A 27,934-nucleotide genomic window follows, 5' to 3' on the forward strand; every position below is an offset into this window, starting at 1 on the left:
AGAAATAATGAAAATTAAAAAACATGTTTGCAACTGATTTGCTTGTCACAGTAATCATATGTGCAGAAGTTCCATGTGCACTGCATCTTCCTTGATATTAACCTAAGCCAATGTATTCAGATGTTACATGTATCATTATCCTGTGATAATGGTTTTATCATTTGTACTATAAAAACTAGGAGTTTAGCATTTTAGTACAAATAAAATATGAAGAGCTTTAACATGAATTTCACCTTTGTTGTTGCATTTTAGGAAACCTAAGTAGAGCTTTTTTGTGTATTTCCTTTTTTTAGGGCCATCTTTACCTTTGAGATCTACTTATTGTCAGAACGCATGTTTCTCTTTGGCGCTGAAACTGTTGAGTCACAGAGAGAGTGGACGCAGGCAGTGGCTAAGGTAATACTTATAATTGTATGTTCCAGCTAAGCCTAGGTCATTTGCATGGAATAGAAATTGGATCTGTTAGTCCTCAGAGATACCAGATTTACTGGAAGCAGCCCAGCAACGTGGTATCTAGTTTGCAAAGTCAGCTCCCGCAGCAAACATATCTGCATGATTGTAAAATGATAATTTTGTGATGCAAAATAAAAATCTTCTCCACAATATATTCTACTGTAGACTTGGTAAAATGTGTTTGCTTTTATTACGGCTTTACATTTGTATTATGTTTTGCTACATCTGTGAGTGCTCTCATACATATATAAATATTCAATAAAAAAAATTGTTAAAGGGACATTATGGTTAAGTTGTGCTACTAAAAACCAATGAAATTCAGTAAAAAAATGTTAACAGGATGTTATGGTACAAGTAAAATCAAAAAACCCCTGAAATTCGCCAGTTATGGGTAGCTAAGCAACCATAACTTGCGCCACCACTGTGCACTGCTAAGACAAACACCCAGGACATCAAAGATGACATCACAAATATCATTGATGACATCACTGAAGACATCACATGTCTAGACCCTTCTTTTCTGTTCACTGCCATATCTAGGCCAGATGGTTTTGTTTACTGACAAACAGAAACTTAACATTCAAAAGGTATTGATGTTGCTATACTCACAAGTTCTTAAAACCACTTTCCTTAGAATGTAATCACATCTTATGATGTACATATATAGAGGAAGAAGCAGGCCTGAAACACAGAAATCATTTTTGTGCATGAATACAATCATGTAGGTTATACACAGTTGCTAATGATACTGCCTCTAGTTTGCTTACAAGCCCCATATTTGTATGCATTGTAGTCTATTTATGTATTGTGTGTATTAGTAGAAATATGTAGTAAGTGATGCATTATTAGCTACTTAGTACATGTTTCACAGTACGAAAAAGTCTGATGCAGAAGCATTCACCATTTTATTATATAACTTTGGAAAATTACAAATGTTGCACCTCTATGGTGTATGTTGCAGACAATACCTACATTTCTGTATGAGTAGGTTCCTGTACTAGTAAGAACACTGCAATGGATTGTTCTTTAGAATACTACATTGCGTAATGAAGTATGTAGTTTATTACACATCTCCCGATAATCCCTGATACTCTTTTGCCAATATTACATTCACAACCCCTTGTATGAAAAGTAAATGCACATGTGATATCATCAGTGATGTCATCTATGATTTTTGTGAAGCCATCTTTGATGTTCTGGGTGTTAGTCTTAGCAGTGCATGGCGGTGGCACGAGTTATGGTTGCTTAGCTTACCATAACTGGCAGGGATTTTTCGATTTTACTTGTAACCATAACATCCTGTTAACAACACTTTTTCACTGAATTGCATAGATTTTTAGTAGCGCAACTTAACCATAACGTCTCTTTAACAAAGTTTTTCAATTAATTTCATAGGTTTTTATTACTGTAACTTAACCATAAGTCCCCTTAACAAAGTTTGTCATGGAATTTAATAGGTTTTTATCAGTGCAATTTAAACATAACTTCCCCTTAACAAAGTTATTTTGATGAATTTCATAGATTTTTATTAGTGCAAATTAACCATGTGTTTTTTCATTGAATTTCATAGGTTTTTAGTAGTGCAACCTAACCATAACGCCCTTTAACAAAGTGTTTTCATTGATTTTCATAGATGGTCATTAATGCAACTTAACCATAATGTCCCCTTAACAAAGTTTTTTTATTGAATTCCATCGGATTTTATTAGTACAACTTAACAATAACATCCACTTAACAAAGTTGATTGGTTGAATTACATAGATTTTTATTAGTGCAACGTAACCATACATTGTTTTGTTGAATTTCATGGGTTTTTAACAGTGCATGCTATTTTCCTACAACTTACTAATGTCATACTTAATCAATATCGCAGTATATTTTTGTCCATTTTACATATTGTCACCTTAAAACTTTTCCATTTCCCAACTTCTAGAATAATTTTTAACACTCCTATACACTTTTTGCAACAATTTCAACTAGTTTTGCATCCGTAGACGTCTACGAACACCTGACTTCATTGCGAAACCTCCGGACAGTGCCACATGACCATACGCTGGCGCGCGGCATGATGACGTGTCCGAGAAACCCATCCACACTTCACAATAAAATCCATACTTCACAGACAGTTTGGAACTGCATTTGCTACTGATCTAGGAACTTTCTACTTCAAACTTCATTCCCCTTGCACAGTTCAAACACCTATTCCTACTCATCCATTAACAATCTAGAACACAGTACACAATTTTAGCAAAACTGCTATTTATCTTACAATGGAATCAGCTAATGCCATCCCTCCTCCCCAACAGACACCACCACTGCTGTAATCAAGGAGCATGAGAAAAACTCCCCCCTACCTTAGAAATAACACACACGCAACAAATTCCCCTGTCCACCTGCCCCTCATTATTAGTGTCTGGTGCCTCTTCCCTCATTTCCCTCTCCACCTTTCGTTCTAAGCTCTCCGGCAAAAAAAACACACATATATATATATATATATATGTATATATATATATATATATATATATATCCAAAAACAATAAAATAAATGTTCCTTTATTTTGAGTTATGCTAATGGAAATATTGTGGCCTTTATCCCCCGTTCCAGGGACTGGAACGGTGGATACCGGCCTGGCAGCCCAAGTCATCAGCCCAATCGAAGTGAGGGTGGATAATAAAGTCTCTGGACCATTATCCCCCCATTCCAGCTGCTGCAATGGGGGATGAAGGCCATTAGCACCCTAGGTTCCCAAAGTGAAAACCTGGGGTGCTAAAACAAAGATTTTCCTTCCTACACCGGGACGCCTATGGCCTATGGCGTCCCGGTGTAGGAAGGAAAATCCTTTTCCAAGATGCCCACCATGGAAAGGTTAGGCAGGGTTCCATACAGGGCCCCTCTTCCCTTTCCATCGTAGCCTACAAAGGTGAAAAGAGAATCCTATGATCATATTACCACGATCACATTTTTCTTCCCTTTCAAACCTATCCAAATTTCTAATAACATTACCACAAATCCAGTCCTAGGTGGACATGGCCACTTTAACCCCATAGGTTGTCCCTCGTGGTTATGGCGAGTAGCCAGATTGTACGCATCATGACCTTATTCCATGACCCGAACAATCTGGCCACTGCCCATGGCCATAGGCTACACCTCATCCAACAAAGGTATATCATTATTTATTGTACCTACATTGTGACACTTGTCAAAAAATAAAACACTGGCACATTTGCAAAACCATGATTTCATGTCCTTGCCAATGTTACTTAGACAAGTTTGCTGGAAATCCACCCATGTTTAATTTTTTCAAAAGTGTCAAATGTATGCACATACAATAGTCATGTAACCTAACCCACACTTGACAAAATCCATTCTGACTTTACGGAAATACATTTATATCTAGATCTATGATCTTTTTGCAATTCTTTGTGTGCATTTGTCAAATGGCACGACGTTTATAAGCCTTTACATTATTTTCAGAACCCCCATCTAATCTTGCCCCTGGTTGGCAAAATCCCACCAAACTTCACAAAAATATTTATATATAGATCTGTCATCAGTTTGCCAAATTAATTGTACATTCCTCCAATGGCACCTCATTTATAAGCCTTTAAATTATTTTGCTACCCGCCTTCTAATTTTGTCCCCTCTTCACAGAATCCCACCAAACTTTGCAAACTCATTTGGAAGTACTCTGCTCAAAAATATTATTGTCCCAATATTTCGGGCATGTGTATTTAAGCATACGTTGATCGATCGTAAAAACGTTTCTGTGCACCTTACCGTGGTTTCCCTCACTTTTACTTATGCAAACTCAGGCAGCAGGGCGTGGTCATTTTGTGCTAATCTTATCCGTTGCCGAATCGCCTTAACCTCAAGTGCCCTTTCGACACTAAAGCATAGTCCGCGACCCTGAAGTTGACATCACCATTCCTAGCGATATTCTACACATATATCCATGACGCTCCATGTGCAGCGTAGCCAAAATCAGGCAATCATCAACTATGTCCAGACGTCAGGTGACAGAGAACCCGGAATATCAACACACATCCTTTCACAACACAGCGTGCCCCAATTCTGAATCCAAAAACACTAGCTTTAAACGAAACCCCAATACTCTGCAATGTAGAATGTGCTTTTATTTCACAACAAATGCTCCGAGAACATCCACCGCTTTCCATATGCAACCACATTTTTTTTTCTTTCTTTGTACTCAATACACAAATGTTTATCGTGAGTCACACAGTGTTCCTTTGGGTATAAGCTCATTGGATGGAGGCAATTTGATTCACAAGGCTAGGCTTCGGCATCAGCTTGTTGCTACACCACCGTGAACAACGTCAGGGTACTCCTTGTTGCCGGTACCGTGAAAGGGCATATGAGCACGGGGCGATCATCCCAAAACAGCATTATGCTCATCCAACCATTGGGTGTATCATCAACTGTCAGCTGAAGAAGCCATAAATTGGTATGTGGAAATTATGACATTTGCAGTAGGGCAGGATGTGGCTGTGTGGAAAACATAACAGAAATCAGTAGCCGTTCTTAAATATATTCTTATCGATCCATTACTTGTGCACCGTGTGTAAAGTAAGGATGAACACAAACGAGAAACTGTGCAAAAACAGAGAAAGAAAAACGTGTAATGTTGGAGTCAACAATGTGATTGAGGGGTTAGTGCTATGCAGGGTGTTTAGCTCACAATTGAATGCCGATGCAGAAGTTGACTGAAGAATTTGAATAACACATAGACAGCATTTTAAAGTAACATTAGCCAAGAATTGGGTGTTGGTGGAACATGTGCGAACACAGACGTGGACTCCATGCATTTTGGTGCTGGACTGCCCACGTGCCATGGGACTAATACAAGCACCCACCGGTTGCTTCTGAGTCTCCTCACCAATTGGCAAAACCAACAAGCCATTGCAATGTTAGCCAGCCATCCATACCGGTCATAAAATGAAACCTTGACCCCATTGTCTACACATTTATCAACAGTAAAACTTACATGATAATCAGCATTTCCATTCTCATGGAGTAACGCGGAGTGTCTGTTCAGATCAACGATTTTTCAGAAAATGAAATTAAATGTTACTTTGTCGAGTTTTCTAATGCTCACCCTTATCATGTGTGACTTTTTTACATACCTCCCCCCATTCGTTTCCTTTCCTTACGAAAACTCCCTTTATTTCCAAGGACAAAAAACAATAGGGGCTAATACCTAGCTTGCTCTTGGTAAATGGAAGCAACAAATTAGCTTGGCAGGACGCGAGGAAGAAGGCAGCTCAAGGCATTGACCTTAAGGTCTACGGCATCGATTCCCCTGTGCACCACTGTAGTATTAGGAATATTTAGGAAAAACAAATGAATTGTTTGCTTGCATACACCAATACCATGTGAAATTTCCAGAGATTTACGCATTTTATGAAAACACTCACAGGGTAATTCATGGAATTAATGTGCGCTGAAAAGGGGAGCGCAAGCGTGAAAATCGCAGCACACGTGTGCTAAAGCAGCGCACACAGCCATATATCGATTTATGGAATGAGCTGCGCGTCGCTTACCTGAGATGTGCGCTGAATCGGCATGTGGCGCACATGATATTGCGACATCCCGAAGGCGGTTCGTGAGAAGGGCAGTGAAGGTGCACACAGGGCATAGCACACACCTGAAAAGGGGGTGGAACATGCGGAATGGGGTACAACACGTGAAAATGTGGGCGTTATGGCGGAAGTACGTCTGCTAAATCCTCGCAACTCCCACACACGGGCTAACAACTCATATACATGGAATCGAACAGGGGAAACACGCGAGCCACAAAAAACGTGCTAAACTGGAAACACGTACGCCAGCAGGCAGCAGGCGTAAGCGGCCCACACAGCATAAAAGTGGGTGAAAACAACAATGAAGCTCATACGCTACAATGAATATACCGTTCCTTGCAGCAGTGGTCGTGGGACACCGCAGGAGGAGGAGGATAGCCAGGCCCTGCATTTTTTTTTTACCCAGGACCAGCTTTTTTGGGATGCCTGATGAACAGGTCTATGGGAAGTACAGGTTTCCACCCCAAATCATCCTAGAACTGGTTGCTGAGTGGGAGGATGACCTCACATCACCCACCATGTGCTCCCAAGCACTGAGTCCTTTGGAAAAGGTGCTCAATGTACTGCATTTCTTGGCTACTGGGTCATTTCAGCAGACAAGTGCCATAGTTGGGGGAGTCTCACAGGCCATGCAGTCACGCTGCCTACACCAGGTGTTAGCGATCATGACTGCACGGCACTCAGTCCGCAGGCACATATACATGCCCAGAACACCCACAGAAAGGCAGGATGTGGTCCAGGACTTTTACGGGGTGGCACGCTTCCCCAAAGTGCTAGGTGCCATTGATTGCACCCATGTGGCTCTACGTCCTCCTAGGGCAACTGAGCACATCTATCGAAACCGCAAGCACTAGCATTCCATCAACATGCAGGTTGTATATGATGTCAAGGGCATTATCACCTCTGTATATGCCAACTATCCGGGATCCAGTCATGATAGTTTTATATTCAGAATGTCAACCCTAAACTGGGACCTGGTAGCTGGGAGGCATGGCGACACATGGCTCATTGGTGAGTAGAAATACCTGTGCACATGCATGCATGTCAGACACTGACAAATGGCAAAACGCAAATAATGACAACCATTATCACCTCCCCAGGGGACAGTGCCTACCCTCTGATGACGCCAATACGGAACCCCACCACACCAGTCACATTTTCGCTCTCTTGACCGCTCTGGTGGCCAGCTGCTGTATGCACCCTCAGTAGTGTCCATGATCATAGTGGCAGCATGTGTCCTGCACAACATTCCAACCCGGCGGGCGTGGCAGTGGACATGGTGGTGCCCCCACATCCCAACCATGCACGGCTGCTGCGAATGGGAGGGGAAAGGGCACGTGGTGAGGGAGCCCGTACCCAGCTTGCGGCAACTTTTTTCACCTAATATCCCAACCCTGTGGAGTGAACACAGGACTGGCACATACCAGCTGACAATTGATGATGATGATGACAAAAGGGACAGTCAACTGTCACAACCATACCACCCTGAGATTGTTTTCCTGGAAGTGCTACATTGTGTGCATCCCTAGCTACTTAAACAGACCCAATGCTGTGTCAGTAAAAGGCACACATTCATGCAGCATGATAGACTACCCCCTTGCAAAATAGTACACTCAAATAGTGGTATGTCACCCAACCCCTGCCAAACCCCATCTCAGCTGCCCAACACACCATGGCGTGGGTTGCAATGTCAAAGCAACCAAATTAATGCACAGCACATGACACAAGTGTCACAAAGTGCACCATCACAAATGGAAACAGACCAGGGATAATTCCCTCTCACCAATGAAAAAGAAACAGCACACATGAACAAATACTTAACAGCAAGACAAAATATTAATACAGATCCCAACAGTGGCAATGTATGACAATAAGCAATCATAAAAGTGCAAGTGACACAACCTGACAAAGGCAGCACATCGACCCCTTCCATCTACAGTGTGTTGCTGGTAGTTAATGTGGCTGTGTACTGCATACAACATGAACTGCATCTGCAATATAGACAGGCATGTTAAGAAAAGTAGAAGCTACATGCAAATATGCATAATGGGCAGTATGGAATACAGTATACAAATAAACTATGCAGTGGAGAAATCATCAGCAATCCCCACTAGAAGCCCAGTGCCTCTGTGTAATTTACTGTTACAAAGTGACAACCTTGCAAGCCCCTGGAAAGGGAAAGCAGGAGTGGCATATGTGTCAGGACCCCAAGTTTCAAACACAAAAAAATAGGACAAGCCTGCATGGGCCCAACTCAAACACACAGTGGATGTCTACGGGAGCCACACAAAGCAACATACTGTAACATGAATGTACAATCTGAAAAAAAAAGTTATGAACAAAAAAGAAAGGAAATTTTAAATGGAAAATTAAAATAAAATGAAAATGAAAAGTTAAACTAAAATATTCAAATGAAAAATGAAAATGAAAAATTATAATTCAAATAAAAAAATGAAAATGAAAAAAGAAAAAATCTAATGAAAATGAAAGATTCAAATGAAATATGAAAAGAAAATGAAAATGAAAAAATAAACTCAAAAATTGAAAAGAAAAAATGATAATTAAAAATTCTAATTCTGATTAAAAATGAAAATTTTAAAATCAAATTCAAATATAAATAATAAAAAATAAAATAACAAATAAAAAATAAAAATGGCCATGGGTCGACTGCGAGAGGGGGAACACCCAGGAGGGAGGAGGTACAACGTGAACCCCAACAACCACATGTGTGGATGTTGAGGAAAAATAAACCCTCCATGGGCTCATGGCCTGCATGGCTACCCGATAGTGGCAGAACTACTGTCGCTGTCGTCACCTTCTGGTGGTACATTAGAAGGTGTGCATGGTATGGGAGGCAGACCAACCAAAGCCCTGGCATGCCCTGGCATGCTCCTCCATGGCAGCAAGTATGCAGGTCTGCAAGGTTTGGTTCTGCAGGATGATGGTCCGGAGGTCCCCATACAGCACCTCACGGGTAGCATGGACTTCTCCCTGCAAGGACTCACGTGATGCCCAGATCTCCTCATGGGTTGCCTGGAGCTCAGCTGAGATTGTGCGTGTTTGCTGCTCCAACTGGCAATGAAATGGAAGGGGACCCTAAAAGCAGACACTGATGACTCCAAAATGGAAAAACAACGCATGTGCTGCATGGTGCATAGCACCTGCATCACACATTAGCCTGTGAGTGGCATGGGCAATCCACAAACATGACACATGCCAGACACAGATGGCACGTAGCATAGCCGTGGCAGAATTGACAAGGACACCCAGATGGTAGTAAATCAGTACTGTCCCCCATCCATGTGAGACGTACAACATGAAATAGAACATGCAAAAGAGTGTTACAAAACATGCATGTGTCACATGCTGCATCAATGCCAGTGTTTACTAATACAGTGATGGTAGGCACATGGATACATCAATGGTAGGTCACTTGGACATGACATAAGTAAATGACATAAGTCAATTGTCATGTTGAACATTTAAAGGGCTCTGAAGTGATCGTTTGCAGTGCATGTGTAGGTGCACACAAGTCAATCAGCCTGATTCCCATAATTCCCATAAAAAGTTAACAAATTTGGGGCATTGTGGGGTGAAATCTATGACTGCAGTATGGTGAATTTGGTTCAGAACGGCACACAAATATGTGTTTATCATGCAAATGATTCCATCAGTCAGGCAGAATGAAAAGAAAAACAGTATTAACAATGTTGTTGCATTATGCATAATTGGAAGCCAGCTTGTTTTTTGCTCGGCGTTTGAGGTCATTCCACCACTTTGAGCAATCATCAGCTGTGCGCTTCACAAATCCAATGGAAATAATCTGGTTCGTGATACCCTGGCAGTGGGCCCTACATTGGTCAGTCATAGTCTTGCACCCTGCAGTCACCAGCATGTCGCGGCCAATGGACTGACACGTAGCCCACAAGTGTGTCTAGTTCCACATCATTGCAAGTCTGCTTCCTTGACGTGCCGGAGGGGCGAGCCGGTTCTGGGGTCCCAGCCTGTTCCGCAAGAGCACGCTTCTTCCTCTTGAGAGGTGATGCGGACCCTGAGTGGCTGACGCCGCTCTGGTCAGTTGGGGCTGAAGCGCAGGTGGACTGGGCACTGGAAGCAGGCAATGGCATGATGACCAAAGGTCTCACTGCAGGCATTGGCTACTGGGTGCTGTTGCAAGGACTAAGCAGCACAACTGCCTTGGTGTGCTGGTCTGGGATGGATTGACCTGAAGCTGCCCCTGCAACCTCCTCACCCTGGCTACTTGGGGCAGCAGATGACATTGCTGCCCCAGATCCTTGTGGCCTGGTGACAGCAACTTTCACTGCCACACGTGGCTTTGACTTCATGACACGGAAGTCGGCCTGTGAGTCATCACGTGCCAGTTCTGTGACCAATCTGGGTCGGGTTAACAGGGCCTGAGCTGAGATGGTGTCACACACGCATTGGGGGGGTAGGGCATAGGTGTCCCTGATTGGTACTCAACACACTGGCCTCTTGGCCCACCCTGCCCACGTTGGCCACCACTGCCACCTTGGCCACCCTGCTCATCCTGGCCAAGTCCCCTACAGCGGACACCTCTTGGAGGTCGGCCACCTTTGCCTCCCTTACCACTTGGTCGCCTCCCACCCATGGCACTGATGTTCTTGTACGAATGGGAGGTGCAGAATACAATTGTTCTCTGCAATTGGGGTGAAGAGGGCAGGGTACTAGATGGAATACGTACCCCTGTGCTCTAGCAAGGTTGTCTGTGACCCCTGGGGGAAGATGACAGGTCACGCAATGCTCAGACACCCCGTAAACAAAATTTAACATCCACGTGACCCATCAGTAGCCCTCGTGCGTGGAATTAGGAACCTGCACTACGCTGTGGCACCCAGAAACACAAAAAAAGCATACGCATGTTAAACACAGGCTACAAACACCTCTGAATGGGTATGCGACACACGGGGGCAACCACAGTGGAAAAATAGGTGCACGACTCACCGTCTGCCTGCAAAAAGAATGTGAAAAAGACATGCTTGGGCACCTTGGCAACACCCCCGCCAAAAGAAGATTTGAACGCTGTCTCAGTAAACAAGGAGTATGCACTGCAACCGTTGTGTAATTGTGTGTGAACCAACAAGAAGTACTAGAATCAACCGCTCGCTCTCCACAAAAAGCACGTACAAGAAAATGGCGTCCTACGCAGACCTTTAAACACTGACCACAGAAAGGCCCATGCGTGTGCCACGTCACTTACGCGCCAAGGACCTTACCTCCAATTACACGCAGTGACACCCAGAGATGCTGTTTTTGCACTTGCGCATTAACTATGCACCCGTGCCGAGGGAAACGCCCTAAGGGCCTTTCCTCGAATTACACGCTGACGTGCTGTTTTTTCACGTGCCAAATCACTCTGTATCAAGCTGGCCATGCGACAACATATGGAAGACCAAGCTCCTGCTCAGAGGCCATTTTACTGCCCCCACAGCCCTGAGCCACCTCCCAGGAGCCATCTGCTGCTGCCTGCCTGCCTATTGGCCACATGCCCTGCTATTTGGTGCCTGCATATCAGCCATCTGCAGGGGTCCAGTTGCTGTGACCACCCCTGCTGGAACAGAAGACTCCCGACTGCAGTTCCATTGCTCCACAGTCCAGCACCAGGAACCAGTTGCCCACCCACACCTGCCTCGGGGGTTGCCATGTCGGGCCAAAATCCATCTGGGACCAGTGGTGACCCCCCAGCAGAAAGGCAGAGGGCTGCCAGCTTCACTGAAGGAGAAGTTGACATCCTGGTGGAGCAAGTCCTGGTGCTTTATGATGCCCTCTTTGGAAGAACACGCGCCGACAAGGAAGGACTGAAGAGGTTCTTGATGAAGATCGTGGTTGCCATCAACGAGGAGAGGGTGGCAACCTGTGACCTACCACACGTCTGCAGGCGCTGGGAGGACTTCAGGTCCAGGACACTCAGGAAGGTCCGGCGCCTCTTGGATGCAGCGGATGCAGTGAGGTGCCGTGTTCACCTTACCACCGATGACATGAGGGTCCTGGAACACATTACTCCAGTGCTTCAGTCCTTGAGAGGGAGACCCGTCTGGAGTTGAGCGGTAAGTGTCCATACGTACTTGTATGCAGTGCATGTTGAGGTGTGCCAGGAGTGTTCAGCTTGGACATATGTCTTGAAAGGCCCATGTATAGATGTGTATGAGCAGGGAAATGACCCTGCTGCATATGAGTCCAGTCATGTGTGATTCACATCAATGGTGTGTGTGTTCCAAAGCATGATGCATAACTGCATGTGGAGACGCACAGATGTTAGCATTTCTGTGTATGTACAATGCCATGGTTGGGATGTGACACATGGATGCTTGTTCCACCTTCATGTACATGCACAGTGTATATGATCGTGTGTGTGTGTTTGACATGTGTGCGACTGTGATACACCATCAATGCATGTGACACAGACATGTAGGAACCTGATTGGCAGATGTGACATAGTTGCCGATGAATGCACTGTGACAAGTGGTGGAGATGTACAGATGCATGTCTGTCTGGTGGCATACGTGCATGTGTTGGGCACTCCCCATGTTGCTTGTAACATCATGCCAACCTTCGGATGTTCATGCTGGTGGGTGTATGGATGCTGCTGCCTTATGCACGATTCCTGTTAATGTGTGCGTTTGTGGGTTCTAATGATATGAGTGTTGGGGAGTGTGATGCCATCTGTGAAGTTTGACACTGCCACTCATGTGCAACTGTCATGGGTGTATCAGACCATTGTACAGTGCCCTGATGCCTGTGTTCTGTCTCTCCCTGTCTGCATCATCGACTGATGAAGAGGGCAGAGATGGTGCTGTGGAGCACAGCGGCAGGGATCCCACCGCCAGCCGGAGACGCAATGCCTCCATGCCCCGCAGGCAGCCCATCACCCCAGACCAAGACGCGCAGGCAGCCCATCCACCCTCCCCATGCCCTGCAGGCAGCCCATCCACCCTGACTATGACCCGCAGGCAGCCCATCCACCCTCCCCATGCCCCGCAGGCAGCCCGTCCACCCTCCCCATGCCCCACAGGCAGCCCATCCACCCTGCCCATGACCCGCAGGCAACCCATCATCCCCGACCATGACCCGCAGGCAGCCCATCCACCCTGACCATGCCCGCAGGCAGCCCATCCACCCTCCCCATGCCCCGCAGGCAGCCCATCCACCCTCCCCATGACCCGCAGGCAGCACATCACCCTGGACCATGACCAGCAGGCAGCCCACACCACAGTGGGGACAATTTCCATGCAATTTGCCTGGCACAGGCGGAGTACGCGTATTCAAGGGGGTGCGCATGTTGATTTTCACATGTTTTGGCAGCCACGAGCGGGGTACGCATATCGAAGGGGGTGCGCAGGGAGATTTTCACACGTTTTGGCTCTCTAAGCAGGATACCAGTATTCAAGGGGGTGCGCCAGTACATTTTCACACGTGTTGGCTGCCGTGAGCGGGGTACGTGTCCTTTTTCACGCGATTACAGCGTTGCGGGCCTGTAAGCTGCTCCAGGGTTAGCACAGCCCTTTGCACTGTATTGGGAATTTCTATGGCTTTTGCTTGCGCAAGGGGCATTCTTGGGTGTGTAACTGGCACTGCGGGATGTTCGCTGCGCCACGGCTCAAAATGGCTTGGGAAATCCGTAAATACGCAGTGCGCCAGAAGGCTGTTTAGCGCACATGGCTCGCGCACGCTGGCTTTCATAACCCACCTGTCAGCATTTTGTATTTTGTGGTCCTTGCGCCTTCAGACCCTACCCCTGCACCACTTCAAAATCACCTCCCATATACCTAAAATGGAGTGCTCAAACGGGCACCTCTTGCAAAAGAAATTGACAAACAGGCTACATCTGGAAACACATTTTTGTGTACGCTTTATTTGGTCAATTTATACTTTTGATAGCTTTGAAATTCAAGTTACATATGTTTTCCATTGGTCATGTACAATGTATCAAAATTGTTGAACATATAAATAGCTGAAAATCATTTGAATCAGGATGCAAACTGTTCCACGAGTTCTGCTTTCGGTGGACAAGACTCGTTTGCAATGTTTTGTGGCAATGTATGTGTCTTAGGAACCAAACCACAAACAATTCCATGAGTATGCACGTCCAACACAGTCAAAATCAGATCTTTCACGAAATCGAAATTCCAGTTCCTGGTATATTAGCTTGGCCACCCAATTTTTGGTTATTTTTTCAAAGGCCATTTCGTATCGAAGCATCCCAAATTTGCCAGCAGTTCTAGATTGTTGTCTGCCTATGTTCTCGTTATGCGCTAATAACGCAAGTAGTATGCAAGATTCCATACCCTGTATACCGAAATGCAATCTATTGGGCCGGTACTTTAGGCACATATTGTGGAACATCTCCAAATCTCCTGTGTGACAAAATTCTGTGAGTCCCTTCTGATCTCTTGATAGAGTTTTGTCAAACACAATCTTCTCAAGAGCTTTGTGTGTAGGTGAAGATGGAACCAACCACTTTTTCTTGCACTCCTGCTCCTCTGTTAAAGGTCCATGTTCAAATTTGTGAAAATGTTGTTTTCTGTCCATGAGTGAACGTTAGAGCAGTGGTGCATCAATGAGCGCAATTTTTCAATTAAAATGTCCAACTGCTTTTCACCAACCCTGTAATGCTGAGGTGTCTGCGACCTTCTCAGGATGGTTAGTGGAATTTCAAAGTGAAATACACCTGTTTTTTTGCTTCTTGCAGCCATATCCCATCCCATCTTCATTGCCCCTCACCTCCCCAGAGATTATTTCATAAGTTTGACAAGTGCAATGTTGTGTTTTTTTATATGATTTACTGCGATGTCCGCTGACACCAATCGCTGTCCGCGAATCCAAGATGTGGGGCGTTTCCAAAAATCTGACGCACTTCACGCTTTTCACCATCCAATCAATGGGTGTGTCCGATGTCCGCGGACATCACGTTGCCTTCTAAGCCAATCGGTGTCTGGTCCGCGGAGCGACAGGGAAGTGTGTCCATGAAGTGGACATAGATATCACTAATATTTTGACCCCCACTTTTTGGTCATTTAAAAAAAAAAATACTGGATGGATTTTCACCAAATTTACAAAAGCATGCTTTCAGGACCAAGTCACCGCTCCTGCCGCACATTTGGTGAAAATCCGAAGCGGTTTGGGCTGTAGGCGTGAGCTAAATTATTTCTCCTTTCAGTCTATGGAAAAAAAAAAATGTGGGACACCTTATAACTTGACCAAACCTCACCAAACTTTGCAAAAGAATTCTGAGTGGGCCATATACTTCATTTGCAAGGTTTGGGTAGTATTCGTCCAGGAAGAGTGAAGTTTTAAGCCGCCCAAAAAGTGTTCTTCCTATGGTTTTAGCAACTTAACCATAACTACATGGCAGCCACCACAGGCCATGTAATATATCAGTGAAAAAACATTGTTAAAGGAACGTTATGGTTAATTTGCGCTAAGAAAAACCTAGCAAATTCAGTGCAAACACTTTGTTAATTGGACATAATATATACTTTGCACTACCAACTACCTATCCATATTATGGGTACACGTAAAACCAAAAATAAACAGAAATTCGCTAGTTATGGTAAGCTAAGCAACCATAACTTGCGCCACCACTGTGCTCTGCTAACACTAACACCCATGGCACCAAAGATGACATCACAAATGTCATTGATAACATCAATGATGGCATCATATCCTCTGTTCACTGACATATCTAGGCCAGGTGGTTGTCCTGACTGCCAGCCAGGAAGTAAAAATTCAAAAGGTACTACATTTGTAGACTTTACCCTTCTGATATGTTTTTGCACTGCCTTCCTTACTTTTTAGTCACACCATATGATACATCTACATAGGTAAAGAAGCAAGAGTGAAACACAGTAATCATTTCTGTGCATGAAGATAAGCAGTTAGGTTATGATAGATGCTTCCTGCTCCTCATCAATTTCCTTTCTTCTCCTGCTGTTCCCTCTCTCCCCTTCATGACTTCCTCGCCTCTTCCTGCTGGCCCCTCCTTGGCTACCTTTCCCTCTCCTACTTTCTCTTCTGCCCCCTCGGGCTTCTACACCTCCGCAGGGCATACCTCTGATCTGTACCCCTCCCCGGAAGTCTTTCGAAGATGGCAACCTTCTCCATTTTGCCCCTTTAAACTCTCGCTCTGCGGTCGAATTCTCCTCTGACGTCTCCCACCTCCTGGAGGATCTTGACCTAGATGTCCTCTGTCTCACCGAGACATGGTTCATGGCCAGCTCTGTCACAAGCTTTGAAACTCTACTCTCTGTTGGCTATAAGATCCTCTCTGCACCCGTATCTAACCGTTCCAGGCGTGGTGTAGCCCTGATCTTCCCTGAGTGGATTCCTGCCTCTTTCATTCCTACACAGGCCTACTCCTCTTTTGAATGCCTCATCTGCGGGCTCTCTCTTCTCCTGGCCATTCCCTTACTTAGGCTACTATCTATAGGCCTCCTTGTCAGATCTCCTCCTTCCTATCTAAGTGGGCAGACCTCTCCTTTTCCCTCCTGTTCTCAACCACGCAATTTCTCCTTCTTGGAGACTTCAACATCCACTTGGATGCTTCCTGCCTTTCCACTGGACTCTTTTGCAACCTTTGCGACTCTCTCTCACACTCCATTCTCCCCTCTGACCCGACTCACTCTGCAGGGACACATATGCTCTGATCTCTTCAGACTTTCCCCTCTCGATCCCTCTCACCACTCCTCTCTCCTGGACTGATCACTTCCTCCTTTCCACCCACCTCACCATTTCTAACCCTCAGGCCAAGCCAATTCCATCACTGCCACCTACCTTCTCGGTTATCCGACCCGTGAAGCGTGTGTCAATAGAAGCTTTCGACACCACTTTTTTACCCCCTCCACCTCGGCTGACTAACACCCTGACACAGCCCTTTCCATGCTCCACTCTGCTATAGCTGATACTCTCGACATTCTTGCCCCTGACATGAGGATCTGCCTGAAGCCCAAAGCCAAGTGCAACTCTTGGTACGACTCAGACCTCGCCACCCTTAAACACAAGTGCAGGATGGCTGAGAGGGAACTGCATGCTTCCAGTACATCCTCTGACACACTAGCCTGCCACCTGCTCCAACGGCTATACCGTCTCTCTGTCTGCACCAAGAAGAGAGCCCACATCCAAGCCTGTGTCTCTGCAGCTAATCTCCATCATTCCTTTCCTGGGAAAACTCCTGGAAAAGCTGGCAATCTCCCAGCTTAATCTTCACTCTGAATCTGTTGGTTATCTCTATGATCATGAGTCTGGCTTCAGAGTTGCCAGAAGCACGGAAACTGCTCTCCTGAACATCCATGAAGAACTGCTCTCCAACCTCGATTCCAACTACCCTGTGTCCTCCTCCTACTTGATCTCTCTTCTGCCTTTGACATGGTCAATCATGCCACCCTGCTCAACCATCTCCGTGATAACCTGGGTATCACTGATCATGCCCTGGTTTGGCTGACCTCCTTCCTCTCCAATTGACTCTCCCAGGCCCAACTCGGGTCCTTCCTTTCCTCTATCTATATCTCTACCAGTGGTGTTATCCAGTGGTCTAACCTCTTTCCCTGGCTGTTCAACCAACACCTGGCACTTCTTGCCCACCGCATTGCCGCTCTCTGCCCCAACTTCCAGTGCTATGTGCATGACACTCAGCTCATTTTCAGGCTCCCCTCAGCCACTTCTTCTCCTTCTATCATCTCTGACTATCTGTCCGCCATCCAGGAGTGGTGTGCCACCAATGATCCCTGCCCTAATACCAGTAAGACTGAGATTCTCCTCATTGGCACACCTGCTCCCTCCTTTCCTGTCACTCTCTGGCTGGCCTCTCTTGGCCCTCTTCCTACTCCCACCTGCAATGCTAAAAACCTTGGAGTCATCTTTGACTCCTCGCTTTCCTTCTCTCCTCACATCTCTGATGTCTCTAAGAAGTCACACTACCAGCTGCACCTCCTCAGAGGTATTCTTCCTTTTCTCTCCTTCCCCAAGAAACTCACTGTCTCCAGAGTTCTGGTTCTCTCTAGGATGGACTACTGCAACAGCCTATTTATAGATCTGCCTGCTTCTACTCTCTGCCCTCTGCAACTCATCCAAAACAGGACTGCAAGACTTGTCCTTGGCCTCAAGCCCAGGGATCTTATCTCTCCAGGACCGCAATCTCTGCACTGGCTCCCAGTGGTGGTGAGGATTACGTTTAAAACCCTCTGCATTGTCCACAAGGCCTTCTGGGGTCTGGGACCTCAATACCTTCAACTCCTTCTTCCTAAATATCTTCCTTCTTGAGCTCTTGGCTCATCTACCTCCAACTCCCTCAGGGTTAGTCGCTTTTCCAGGCAGCGATTTGGTGGAAGATCTCTTTATTCTGCTGGGGTCTCCCTCTGGAACAGCCTCCCTGCCTCTTTTAAACTTGAGGAGAACCATCTCCAGTTCTGGAAGCACCTCAAGACCTTCCTCTTTGCTTCTGCTTTCTCTCCTTGTCTCCCCTTCTGATCTCCTGGATGTATCTGAACCTGCACTGGTTACCTGGCTACCTTATGATCTTGTGCCCAGGTCCTCTCCCCACCTGTTGCATTCCTTTACTGCCCCCTGGCAACCCTTGCACTCGGAATGTTTCTGTATCCCTACAGTCCCTACTAGAACTTGACACATGATGCCTGCACATACTATTGCACTTGCCACCAGCTGGCTGCACTTTTATTATTGTCCTTATTTATTGTCCTTGTTATTGTTTTATTTATCTTTCTGTTATCCTACGTACTGCACTGCCCCCTCTCCCTTCCCCCTGAACTTCTCCCCACCCCCTTCTCCTGCACAAGCGCAATCTCAATGTCACCTGGCCTAGTAGGATCATTGTTTCTATCTTCCCTCTGTTTCCCCTCCCTTGCCTCGTCATGCCGTGAAACACTTGTGTATAGGCGCGTTATAAATGCCATATCATATCATATCATGTTTCTATGTGTTGTGACCTGTTTATGTTTTCTGTGTAGTACTACAATTAATTAGTAAGTGAGGCATTGTTACCTACTTATTTCTTGTTTCACAGTACGCAAAACTCTGAAAGGAAAGCATTCATCATTTCACCATGCAACATGGCAACATTTTGAATAATGCATCTCTATGGTGCATGCTGCAGATAATGCCAACGTTTCTACATGAGTAGGTTCATGTAGTTGAAAGAACTCTGTAATTAAATAGTGTTCATAGCAATGCATTTTTTAATGAAATATGTATCTCATCATAGTTCTCCCAATGAACAAAGATATTTTTCTAGCAACATTATAATAACAATCACTTGTGGGGACGTTTCATGAACACTAAAAGCACATGTGATGTCATCAGTGATGTCATCAATGACATTTGTGATGTCATCTTTGATGCCATGGGTGTTAGTCTTAGCAGAGCAGTGTTGGTGCGAGTTATGGTTTCTTAGCTTACCATAACTGGTGAATTTCTGGGTTCCATGTAATAATGTCGCCACAAAAATCTCGCCATGCAAAAATATCGCCGAAAAATGGCACCCCCGCAACCCCCAAACTTTTTGTTTCTTTTTTTACATTTTTTTTTCCCCTGTCCCCATACATAGGGTCACCTATATAATATCGCCGCAACCTTTTCCCGGCGATATTATTTACGGCGACCATATATATGGGGATAATATTACCTGATACCAATTTCTGTGGTTTCCGGTTTTACGTGTACCCATAATATGGATAGGTAGTTGGTAGTGCAAAGTAAGTAAACGTCCCTTTAACAAAGTGTTGGCACTCAATTTGCTATCTTCTTCTTAGGGCAACTGAACCATAATGTCCCTTTACACATGTTTTTTCACTGAATTTGATAGGTTTTTAGTAGCGCAACTTAACCATAACGTTCCTTTAAACATGTTTTTTCACTAGTTTTTACCAGGATACCCTTAGTTTGTATAGAGAGGAAGGTTTGTGTCAGGACAGGTCTAAGTCCTAAGGCAATGAAGGCAATGTCACCATCTTTTGTCGCCGTTCTATCCTGTCTGATAATCGTGTAATTGTCTCGGATAGCTAGTAAGAGCAGTGGCCCAGATGTAGTGTGAAGCCAAGTCTCAGTAATGGCTAAGAAATCGCGATCATTGGTAGTTATAAGGTCATTAATTTCTAGAGCGTGGGCTGTTAGTGATCTGGCAATAATGAGTCCCCCTTTGATGGGAAGTGTTTTATCATCAATGGACACTTTGGTTACCTGAGGGTTTTTGCATTGGTATGCCAATTTTTTAGGTGTCTTATTAGTTATGCTAGCTTCTTTCTGACCTGTTGGTGTAAGTCTGGAGCTAGTTTTATGAGAATTTCTAGGTGAGGATTGGTTGCCTTTGGTGAATCTATAGCCCAGTCTATAATTTCTGGTTGTGGTAGGGCATCGTTGATTAGGTGTAGGTTTGACAGCATAACATTTTAGACATTGGTCAGGAGTTAATTTTATAGGTATTATTCAGCGAGGAGGGTGTTACATTCTTAGGTTTAGTGACAGCTAGGTCAAGTTGAGGTAAGAAGGTGGTGGGCTTTACACTGTCTGATCTGGGTAATTTTGTGGCCATGGATAAGATGAAACTAGGTCCATTAGGTGTGGTTAGGGCATTGCGTTGAGGGTATTGGGCGTAGTCAGGTTGTAACGGATTCACGACACGCACATTCCAGACAAGGACTCTTTCCACTGGCAAGCGATGTGGCACACAACAAAAACGCTTTTTATCTCTATTGATTTCAGATTCTTCTTTGAGAAGGCACCCAACTCGTCTCACACCAACCTTAACAAATACCCTGTGTCGCAATGGACTATGAACCAGACCGGTGTACAACAATGAAATATTTATTAATTAATAGAATTCAAACAAAATCAAGCAAATCAAAATGAGGGCAGCAGCCACCGCTGTTGTGACAGTACAAATGCAAAGTTTTACAGTACAATTAATTCAACTTTCAACATGAGGTAACTACACCTTTAATAGAAATGGACACAAAATCACTTTTCTTCACAATCACAGATGACACATAGGTTATGCACTCCCCTGCAACACTTCCCCCAAACACCTTCTGACTACATTCTGTGTGGATGGAAAACAGTTGCAAGGAGTCAGACAGAAGAGGGCAACATCAGATTGAAAATCCAACCCACCACCCCAGAATGGGAGGTCAGAAACGAAAAATGAAATCCTTCAAAATGAGCAAAATGGCATACTCGGATTTGACTGGTTACTTATAGATCAGTTTACACTTGCTGTAGGATCACTAGGACAGACATGTGTGTGGCTGCACTAAAGAGACAAGGAAGCTTACAGGCTACTGAGCAAGGCAATAAAGCAACATGAACACAGGTGAGAACATCGATTTTGGGAGGACAACAATGCAACAGAAATCACAAGCAGCAGAATTGCAATTGCTTATTTCACACAGGCTTTCAACTGGCAAACAGCTAAGAAAATGGGCTTAGCATTCAACATTGGAAATCTGTTTTTGGGATGGGAAACAAAGACACAGAACATATAGGATGCTGAGGAGAAGGGATGACTCTGTATTGGATGATATTAGGTTTTCTTTATGGGAACTGCAAGTCAGATTTTTAAAGAAAAGCAAAATACATGGGCAACATCGATTTTGTTAGCACAATGATTAGTTCTACTGAGACTATATTTTAAGGACTATAATTGTCAAAGTAAGGCACTTGCCATAAAGTGGTTGGGTTCGAAATGCTAGCAGCTTACTGTGAATCTCTTTATAGGGGAATTCATTTTTTTAATTCAAATGATAATAGGGACTTACACATATAACTGGAAGAAATAGAAAAAAGATATTCTAACAGATATAGACTAACACAGATTCTCCTAAGTAACGGGTAAACAGAGGGTACTGGCAATTTTGGATATGACTAGGGTTTTTATGGGATTTTAATAGGACTTGAACAGGATGAAAAAGTAAAAGAGCGGGGTATGCAGTTTTTGGGTATTGGGAAATGTGATACTTACAAGGTACACTTGAGTTAGGTAAATTGGACAGCCAGCAAGGTCTATGGACAGCAGGCTCTCCTGAATGAGAACAGCTGGGCAAGGTCTGGTCACTGTGGACAGTGGGATGTGTCAGCTGGGCAAAGGATCTGGTTACAGGATTCTCCTAAAGGGGATCAGCAGCCTTTCCTCCTTTCTCCATAGATTATGGGTATGCCTGGATCTGAATAGGGGGCTCTGCCTGGATCTGGATAGTGAGATGTATCTCTGCTTTCCTGGATCTTGGGGTCTGGTTTTTAGTTGTGTGTCCCTAGTGTTTCCCTGTCTCCCCGTATATTTTTATTTTTTAATGTTTTAATTAGTTCATTACAAACTTTTAAAATACAATTATTCCAAGAAAACAAAAAAAAAAGGAGACAAACAAGTCAGGTCTCAAACATCGGTCTCTTTCTATCCATCTATGGAGACAAAGATAATAAAGAGTGAAGGAAAAAAGGAAGAAAATGGAAGAAAAATGGAAAGGGAACCCTCCTTACAGTATCATATATTATTTTTCTTCACTGATTAAGGACTTTTCCATAGCCTCCAAGAAGAATGTTAGGGCAAAAGTTACTTGTTTGATGTCTCCTTCATGGAGTAAGCTCCAAGCCTTCTCTATGCTTCGGCATGTTGTTAAGACGTTTACTCTTTTAAGGATGGTTTGTCTGATTTCGTTAAACTTTGGGCAAGTCAGGACGAGTTGTTTTAGTGTTTCTTTATCTTTTTTGCAGAAACGGCACTAATCATCCATTATTACAGATTTGTTCCAGATGTTTATTTTTTCGTTGGTTTGATACAGATTTAGACGGAACATCATTTTATGGTTGGAAGGGAAAATTTCAAGATATTTAGGAAGTTTCTGGCATTCTCGTGCTTCTATAGGAGCGTTCTTCATGCAGCGGTGAGCTCTTCGCTGTTGTGATGTTTCAAACCAGTCCTGGTCCCATAGCTTTTTTTAATGTTGTTTGTGTTGTGGATTAATGTATGAAGGTCCGATGCCAAATCGCTTAGTATTTTTGCACATGATTCCTTCCACATACTAAGTATAGACTTTCTCTGCTCCAAACGTCCAGAATTTAAGATTTGGAACTGAGGAAAGTTATCCGCTCCCATGATTTTCCGGTATAGGGTTAGAGTGCTCCATTGGATTTGAGCATTTATTGAGATCATGCCAAGTTCATACCGAAGGCACGCAATTGGTGCCCCTTTCGATAATTACAAAATCTTAGACCAGAAAGTATTTTCGCACCATGGTAAGATTGTATGCGAGCATCCAAGCATGGTTTTGGCTCCAAATATTATCAACGGTATTACTTTGGCTCGATAAAAGTCCATGACAGGTTTCAGACTAAACTTCCCATATTTGTTGTTAATCACAGCTCCTTGGGCTGTTAGCATTCTACATTTTCGCCTTATCCTTTGGGTCATTGGATTGTCATTTATGTTTGAGCTGATTGTTACTCCCAAGTACTGGACCTGGGTTGCTCGGGCTATTAACTTGTTTCCAATATACCATTTAGGTTCTTTTTTCCTCGTCTTTGTCCTTAGGTGTTGGAAGGTCAAGATCTCAGTTTTATTTGGGTTAATTGTTAGCCCATTTCTTTCCATGTAGATTTCTAATGCTATTAGCTTTCTCTGCAGTCCAATCGGTGTTTGAACTAAGATAACCATATCATCAGCATAGGCCATATGGTGAAGAACTCTTTCGTTTATCTTTGGAGGAAAGGATCGGACTTCTGACAAAGCTTCGTCTATGTCAGAAATTAAGAAACTGAACAGAGTTGCCCCCAGCGGACACCCCTGCTTAACCCCTCGTGATGTTAAAATTGGAGAGGAGAGCAACCCCGTCTGATTTAGCGTTATGCAAATTGATGTTTCTGAATGTAGTTCGTGTATTGTGTTAAAAGATTTCCTGGACAGTCTTGGTGCTCAAGTTTTCTCCTTAGGATCTGTCGATCCACACTGTCAAAAGCACAAGCCAAGTCAACAAATGCTACATACACTTTCTTGTGTTCTAAATTGCTTCCATTTTCAAAATGTTAAGCATCAGCAGATTTAAGGAGCAACCGACTCCTTTCACAAACCCTGTTTGTCTGATATCAAAATTCTTTGAATCATTTATCCATTTAATTAAATGATTTAAAATCTGAGTTGTAAAGATTTTACCTAGTATGTCCAGGAGAGCAATTGGTCTGAAGTTTCCTGGGTGGCTTCTATCTCCTTTTTTAAATATGGGCACTATGATGCTCATCTTCCACGAAGTTGGAACTCTTTTTTTCATTTGTAGGTTCTGGAACAGATTAAAACAGAACTTTGACCAAGCTTCAGGGTATTCTTTTAGGAGGTAGTTGGTAAGCCCATCAGGACCTGGGGCTCTTGTGGCACTAAGTTTTTTTATGTTCGTTAATATGTCTTGTTCGGTAATTTGAAGCTCCCAATCTTTTTTAGCTTCTGCTAGTTCTTAGCTGTTGTTAGTTTGTTTTGCGAACAAGTCTGAGAAATGTTTTATCCATAGAGCCTCTGGTACTAAACTTGAGAGAAGCGCTTTTTGGGGAGCTTCCGTTTTATTTATAGCCTCCCAATATTGGGCTAGATTTCTGTTTGTCATAAGATTTAAGATTGCTTCAGCATCTTCTTGTCGCATGTTCTGTTTGTGTAATTTTAGCCAATTTTTATAGGATTTTTTGATTTTATTAAATTCAATCCACCATTCTGGCTTCCCTTCTATTTTTGGTTGTCGTTGGATTTTTCACAGCTCTCGTTTCTTTAGAACTATCTTAGGATCATGCTTATGTTTGTGGATAAGCTTGGCCTTTGTTGGACGATGCACATTCTCTGAATATTGATCAAACAATGTGGTGTATTCTTCGTTTGTGTCCACGCCTTCTTTATACATGTTTTCCAGGGTTTTAGACATGGTTGTGATTTTTCCTTCATTCAATCGAATTCTGTTTCTACCAGGTTCAACAGTAATTGGAATTCGCCAATGATCTCTGATGTCAATTCCATCTATAGTGGCTATCACCAGATTATGGTCGCTTTGTTTCATTTCCACGATGTTAAAAAAGGTGATCTGTCCAAGGATTGATTCTGACAGGTAGAAGTAGTCTAAGATTGAATGATGCTTTCCGTTGCTCCATCTAAATTGCGGAGGTATATCCCCACTTATGTTTCCATTCAAGAGAGACATTCTCCTTATGTCCATTTCTTCAACCCATGGTATTTTTGTCATGTGTACATCTTTTGTCACAGCTGTTTTAATGGTAGTTTGATTGGCGTCAGCAAGGTGAAGGGAGGTCATATTTAAATCACCACATAATATTATATGGGGTTTTGCTTCGTCACTTTGTAAGGAGTCGATCAGATCACATATTTGATCAAAGAAGTCTGATTCGTCTGAGGCGTCATGTTGCCAATAAAGGTGTATAATGGCAAATTGCTCTTTTTTTACAATTTTCCTCGGGTCCTACCTCAATCGTAGTGACTTGAATATACGGCGAAATGATTTTCGAAGATCTCATAATCAAATGTGTTCCGCTCTTGGTTAGTGTAATTAAGCCTGCTTTTGGTCGTCCTTTCGGTAGTTTCACTGCAGGATTAAAGGCAATTTCTTAATTTGTAACAACTGGGTATTCCATCACCCATGTTTCCTGGAGACAAATTACATCCAGCGTTTAAGTTCATTTGGGAATGTGTTAAAGAGTGAGCAAACCCTCGGGTTTTCCAAGATCCAATCCTTAAGGACTGTTCTGGACGCTGCTTCCAGCATTGTGTGTCAAGATTGGTATTTAGCGCACCTGCTAGCCAAGACCAGGAGTCTTTCTCCATGGGGACACCTAGTTTCTTTGCATCTATGATTTTCGTCTCAGTGGTCAATTCGGGTGCAAAAGTGATTTTAATTACATCACGTTCCTCTGGTCTGTGACGCATCTCGTAAAGGGTTTGCCTTTCATTCAAAGCCATTAAGTGATCAGAAGGTTCCGGTTTCCCCTGTTGACCGTGAGTATCGGATTGCCGATACGTCTGAGCTAGATCATTAGACTTTTCTGGACAGTCATTTTCAGAACTCACACTAGGAATATACGATCGGTCCATATCCCCGTCATAAGATTCGGACAGATCGAAGCTTAGGCAATTCAAGTCAGAGCTGTTCGACAGCAGCAGGTCTCTCACAATTCTTGAGTGGATATGAAGTTTTACAACATCCATTAGATTCTCAGTAACGAATTCTATGGTCTTAATGTCTTCGGAGGCAATTGATCTCAATTGTGGTATATGGTTGAATAGTTGAAAGACGGTTCTACGATTTAAGATTAGTTCATCCTTCCCTTTTAGGATCTGCTCCAGAATCAAGCAATAATTCATTGTCTTTGTTGTTTTTTTTAATAGTTGTTGTGTTTTTTGTGTTTTTGAAATCCAACTTTGCTTTGGATGTGATCTTTCTCCTGCTTCCTGTCTAGTGTTGTTTGCACTAGAACAACTTATTTGTTTATTCGGAATGATTTGTTGCTCGACTCGTCGAGATTCATTATTACTTGCCAATTCTACAGATGACTTTTTTTCGCTTCTATAATATTTAACTGCTCACTTAAGTTCAAGTAAATGGGCTCCGCTGGCACTTCATCGATGTGATTCGGTGGCAGAGTATTAGCTTCTGGGAGGTACTTAATTATTTTGCACGTTTTTCTCCTTCTCTCGCCAGCTCTTCCAATAGGGCGAGCACTTTCTGATGTTTCAGCCGCTGGCTTAACCAACTTGTCGCTAGAAGTTTCCGGTTGGTTGAAAGCTGGCCGTATTTCGACTGGTTCGACCCGATTTTCTTCATATGTAAATAAATTTGCCAGTAGAGCGATATCATCCTCTTCTGTAGGTTCATCGTCTATAATTTCAATTGGGTCTGCAACGGGGACGTCAACTTCTCCAGATGTACCAGTTTGTTCAGCCACTTCCAGAAGAACATTAGATTTAGGGGTGTTGACAGATTCAGTTTCTAGTCTCATCTGTAACAAGGCCTTTAGGGTCTTCACATTCCTTAGGAATTTGCAAGAGCCTCGAGCCTGAGGGTTTTTTCGTTTTGTAATGTTTTTAGTTTTGCGTTGTTGTTTTTGGCAGACTTTTTTTAGCCCCTCTTGACTCATTTACATCCATTGAACTTTGGGACGGTTTTTGAAAGATTGGAAAGATAAGTTGACTTTTCTCTATTGATTTGCCGAGACAAGATTCTGTTTGGGTCTCAATCTCTTTTGGCTGCAGGGACGGCCTAAGTAGTTGAGCGGAGGTTGAAGGCAAATTTTCATAGGAAGGTACCGTTAGCACATCAGGGTTCGATTGACAATTTAGAAGAGAGGTATCATTTGTTACAGCTGTGTTATTGGCAGGTTTGTCCGGAGTTGTTGCTGACATTTTCGATGAAACATCTGAGGTAGAGACTATGTTGTTTTCCGACAGAGGGTCCACAACATCCTCTATATTTGAGGATACAACATCACCTGATACACTTTGCCTTTGTTTTTTTGAAGCATATAGGATCATTACTTACTTGCGAGCCAACTTTTTGCGTTTGGTCATCTCTATTTTGAAGTAAGGTGAGATTTGTTGTTTGATAGTTTTTCATCATTGAGACTGTTTATTTTGCCACCTTGGCAAACAGAAGTTTATCGTCTGCATTTGTTTTAAACTGCTCTCTAAATATCTCCATGAATGATCCACATGCCTTAGTGTCATTTTTCATGTGACTTTTTAATCCTTTGATTTCGTCTTCACAATTTATCATCTTTGAATTTAACAAAGCCGACAACGCATTTTGATCTCGACATGTTTCGCTCAACAGTTCGTAGAGTTTGATAAGGGGTGTGACTGTGA

General features: G+C 43.6%; 1 protein-coding gene across 3 annotated transcripts in view; it reads left to right on the plus strand.

Annotated features, from left to right (window-relative positions):
* The window catches only part of ARAP2 (ArfGAP with RhoGAP domain, ankyrin repeat and PH domain 2), a 1,740,202-nt gene that overhangs the window by 1,140,771 nt on the left and 571,497 nt on the right, over window positions 1-27,934 (plus strand). For all 3 annotated transcript variants that reach the window (XM_069631830.1, XM_069631832.1, XM_069631831.1), the window contains one exon: window positions 294-396. In XM_069631830.1, the coding sequence (XP_069487931.1) occupies window positions 294-396 (103 nt within the window). The remainder of the gene's footprint in view (window positions 1-293; window positions 397-27,934) is intronic.

Source organism: Ambystoma mexicanum, chromosome 6q (genome assembly GCF_040938575.1).
Source record: "Ambystoma mexicanum isolate Mex_15411 chromosome 6q, UKY_AmexF1_1, whole genome shotgun sequence".
In the NCBI taxonomy this organism is placed as follows: domain Eukaryota; kingdom Metazoa; phylum Chordata; class Amphibia; order Caudata; family Ambystomatidae; genus Ambystoma; species Ambystoma mexicanum.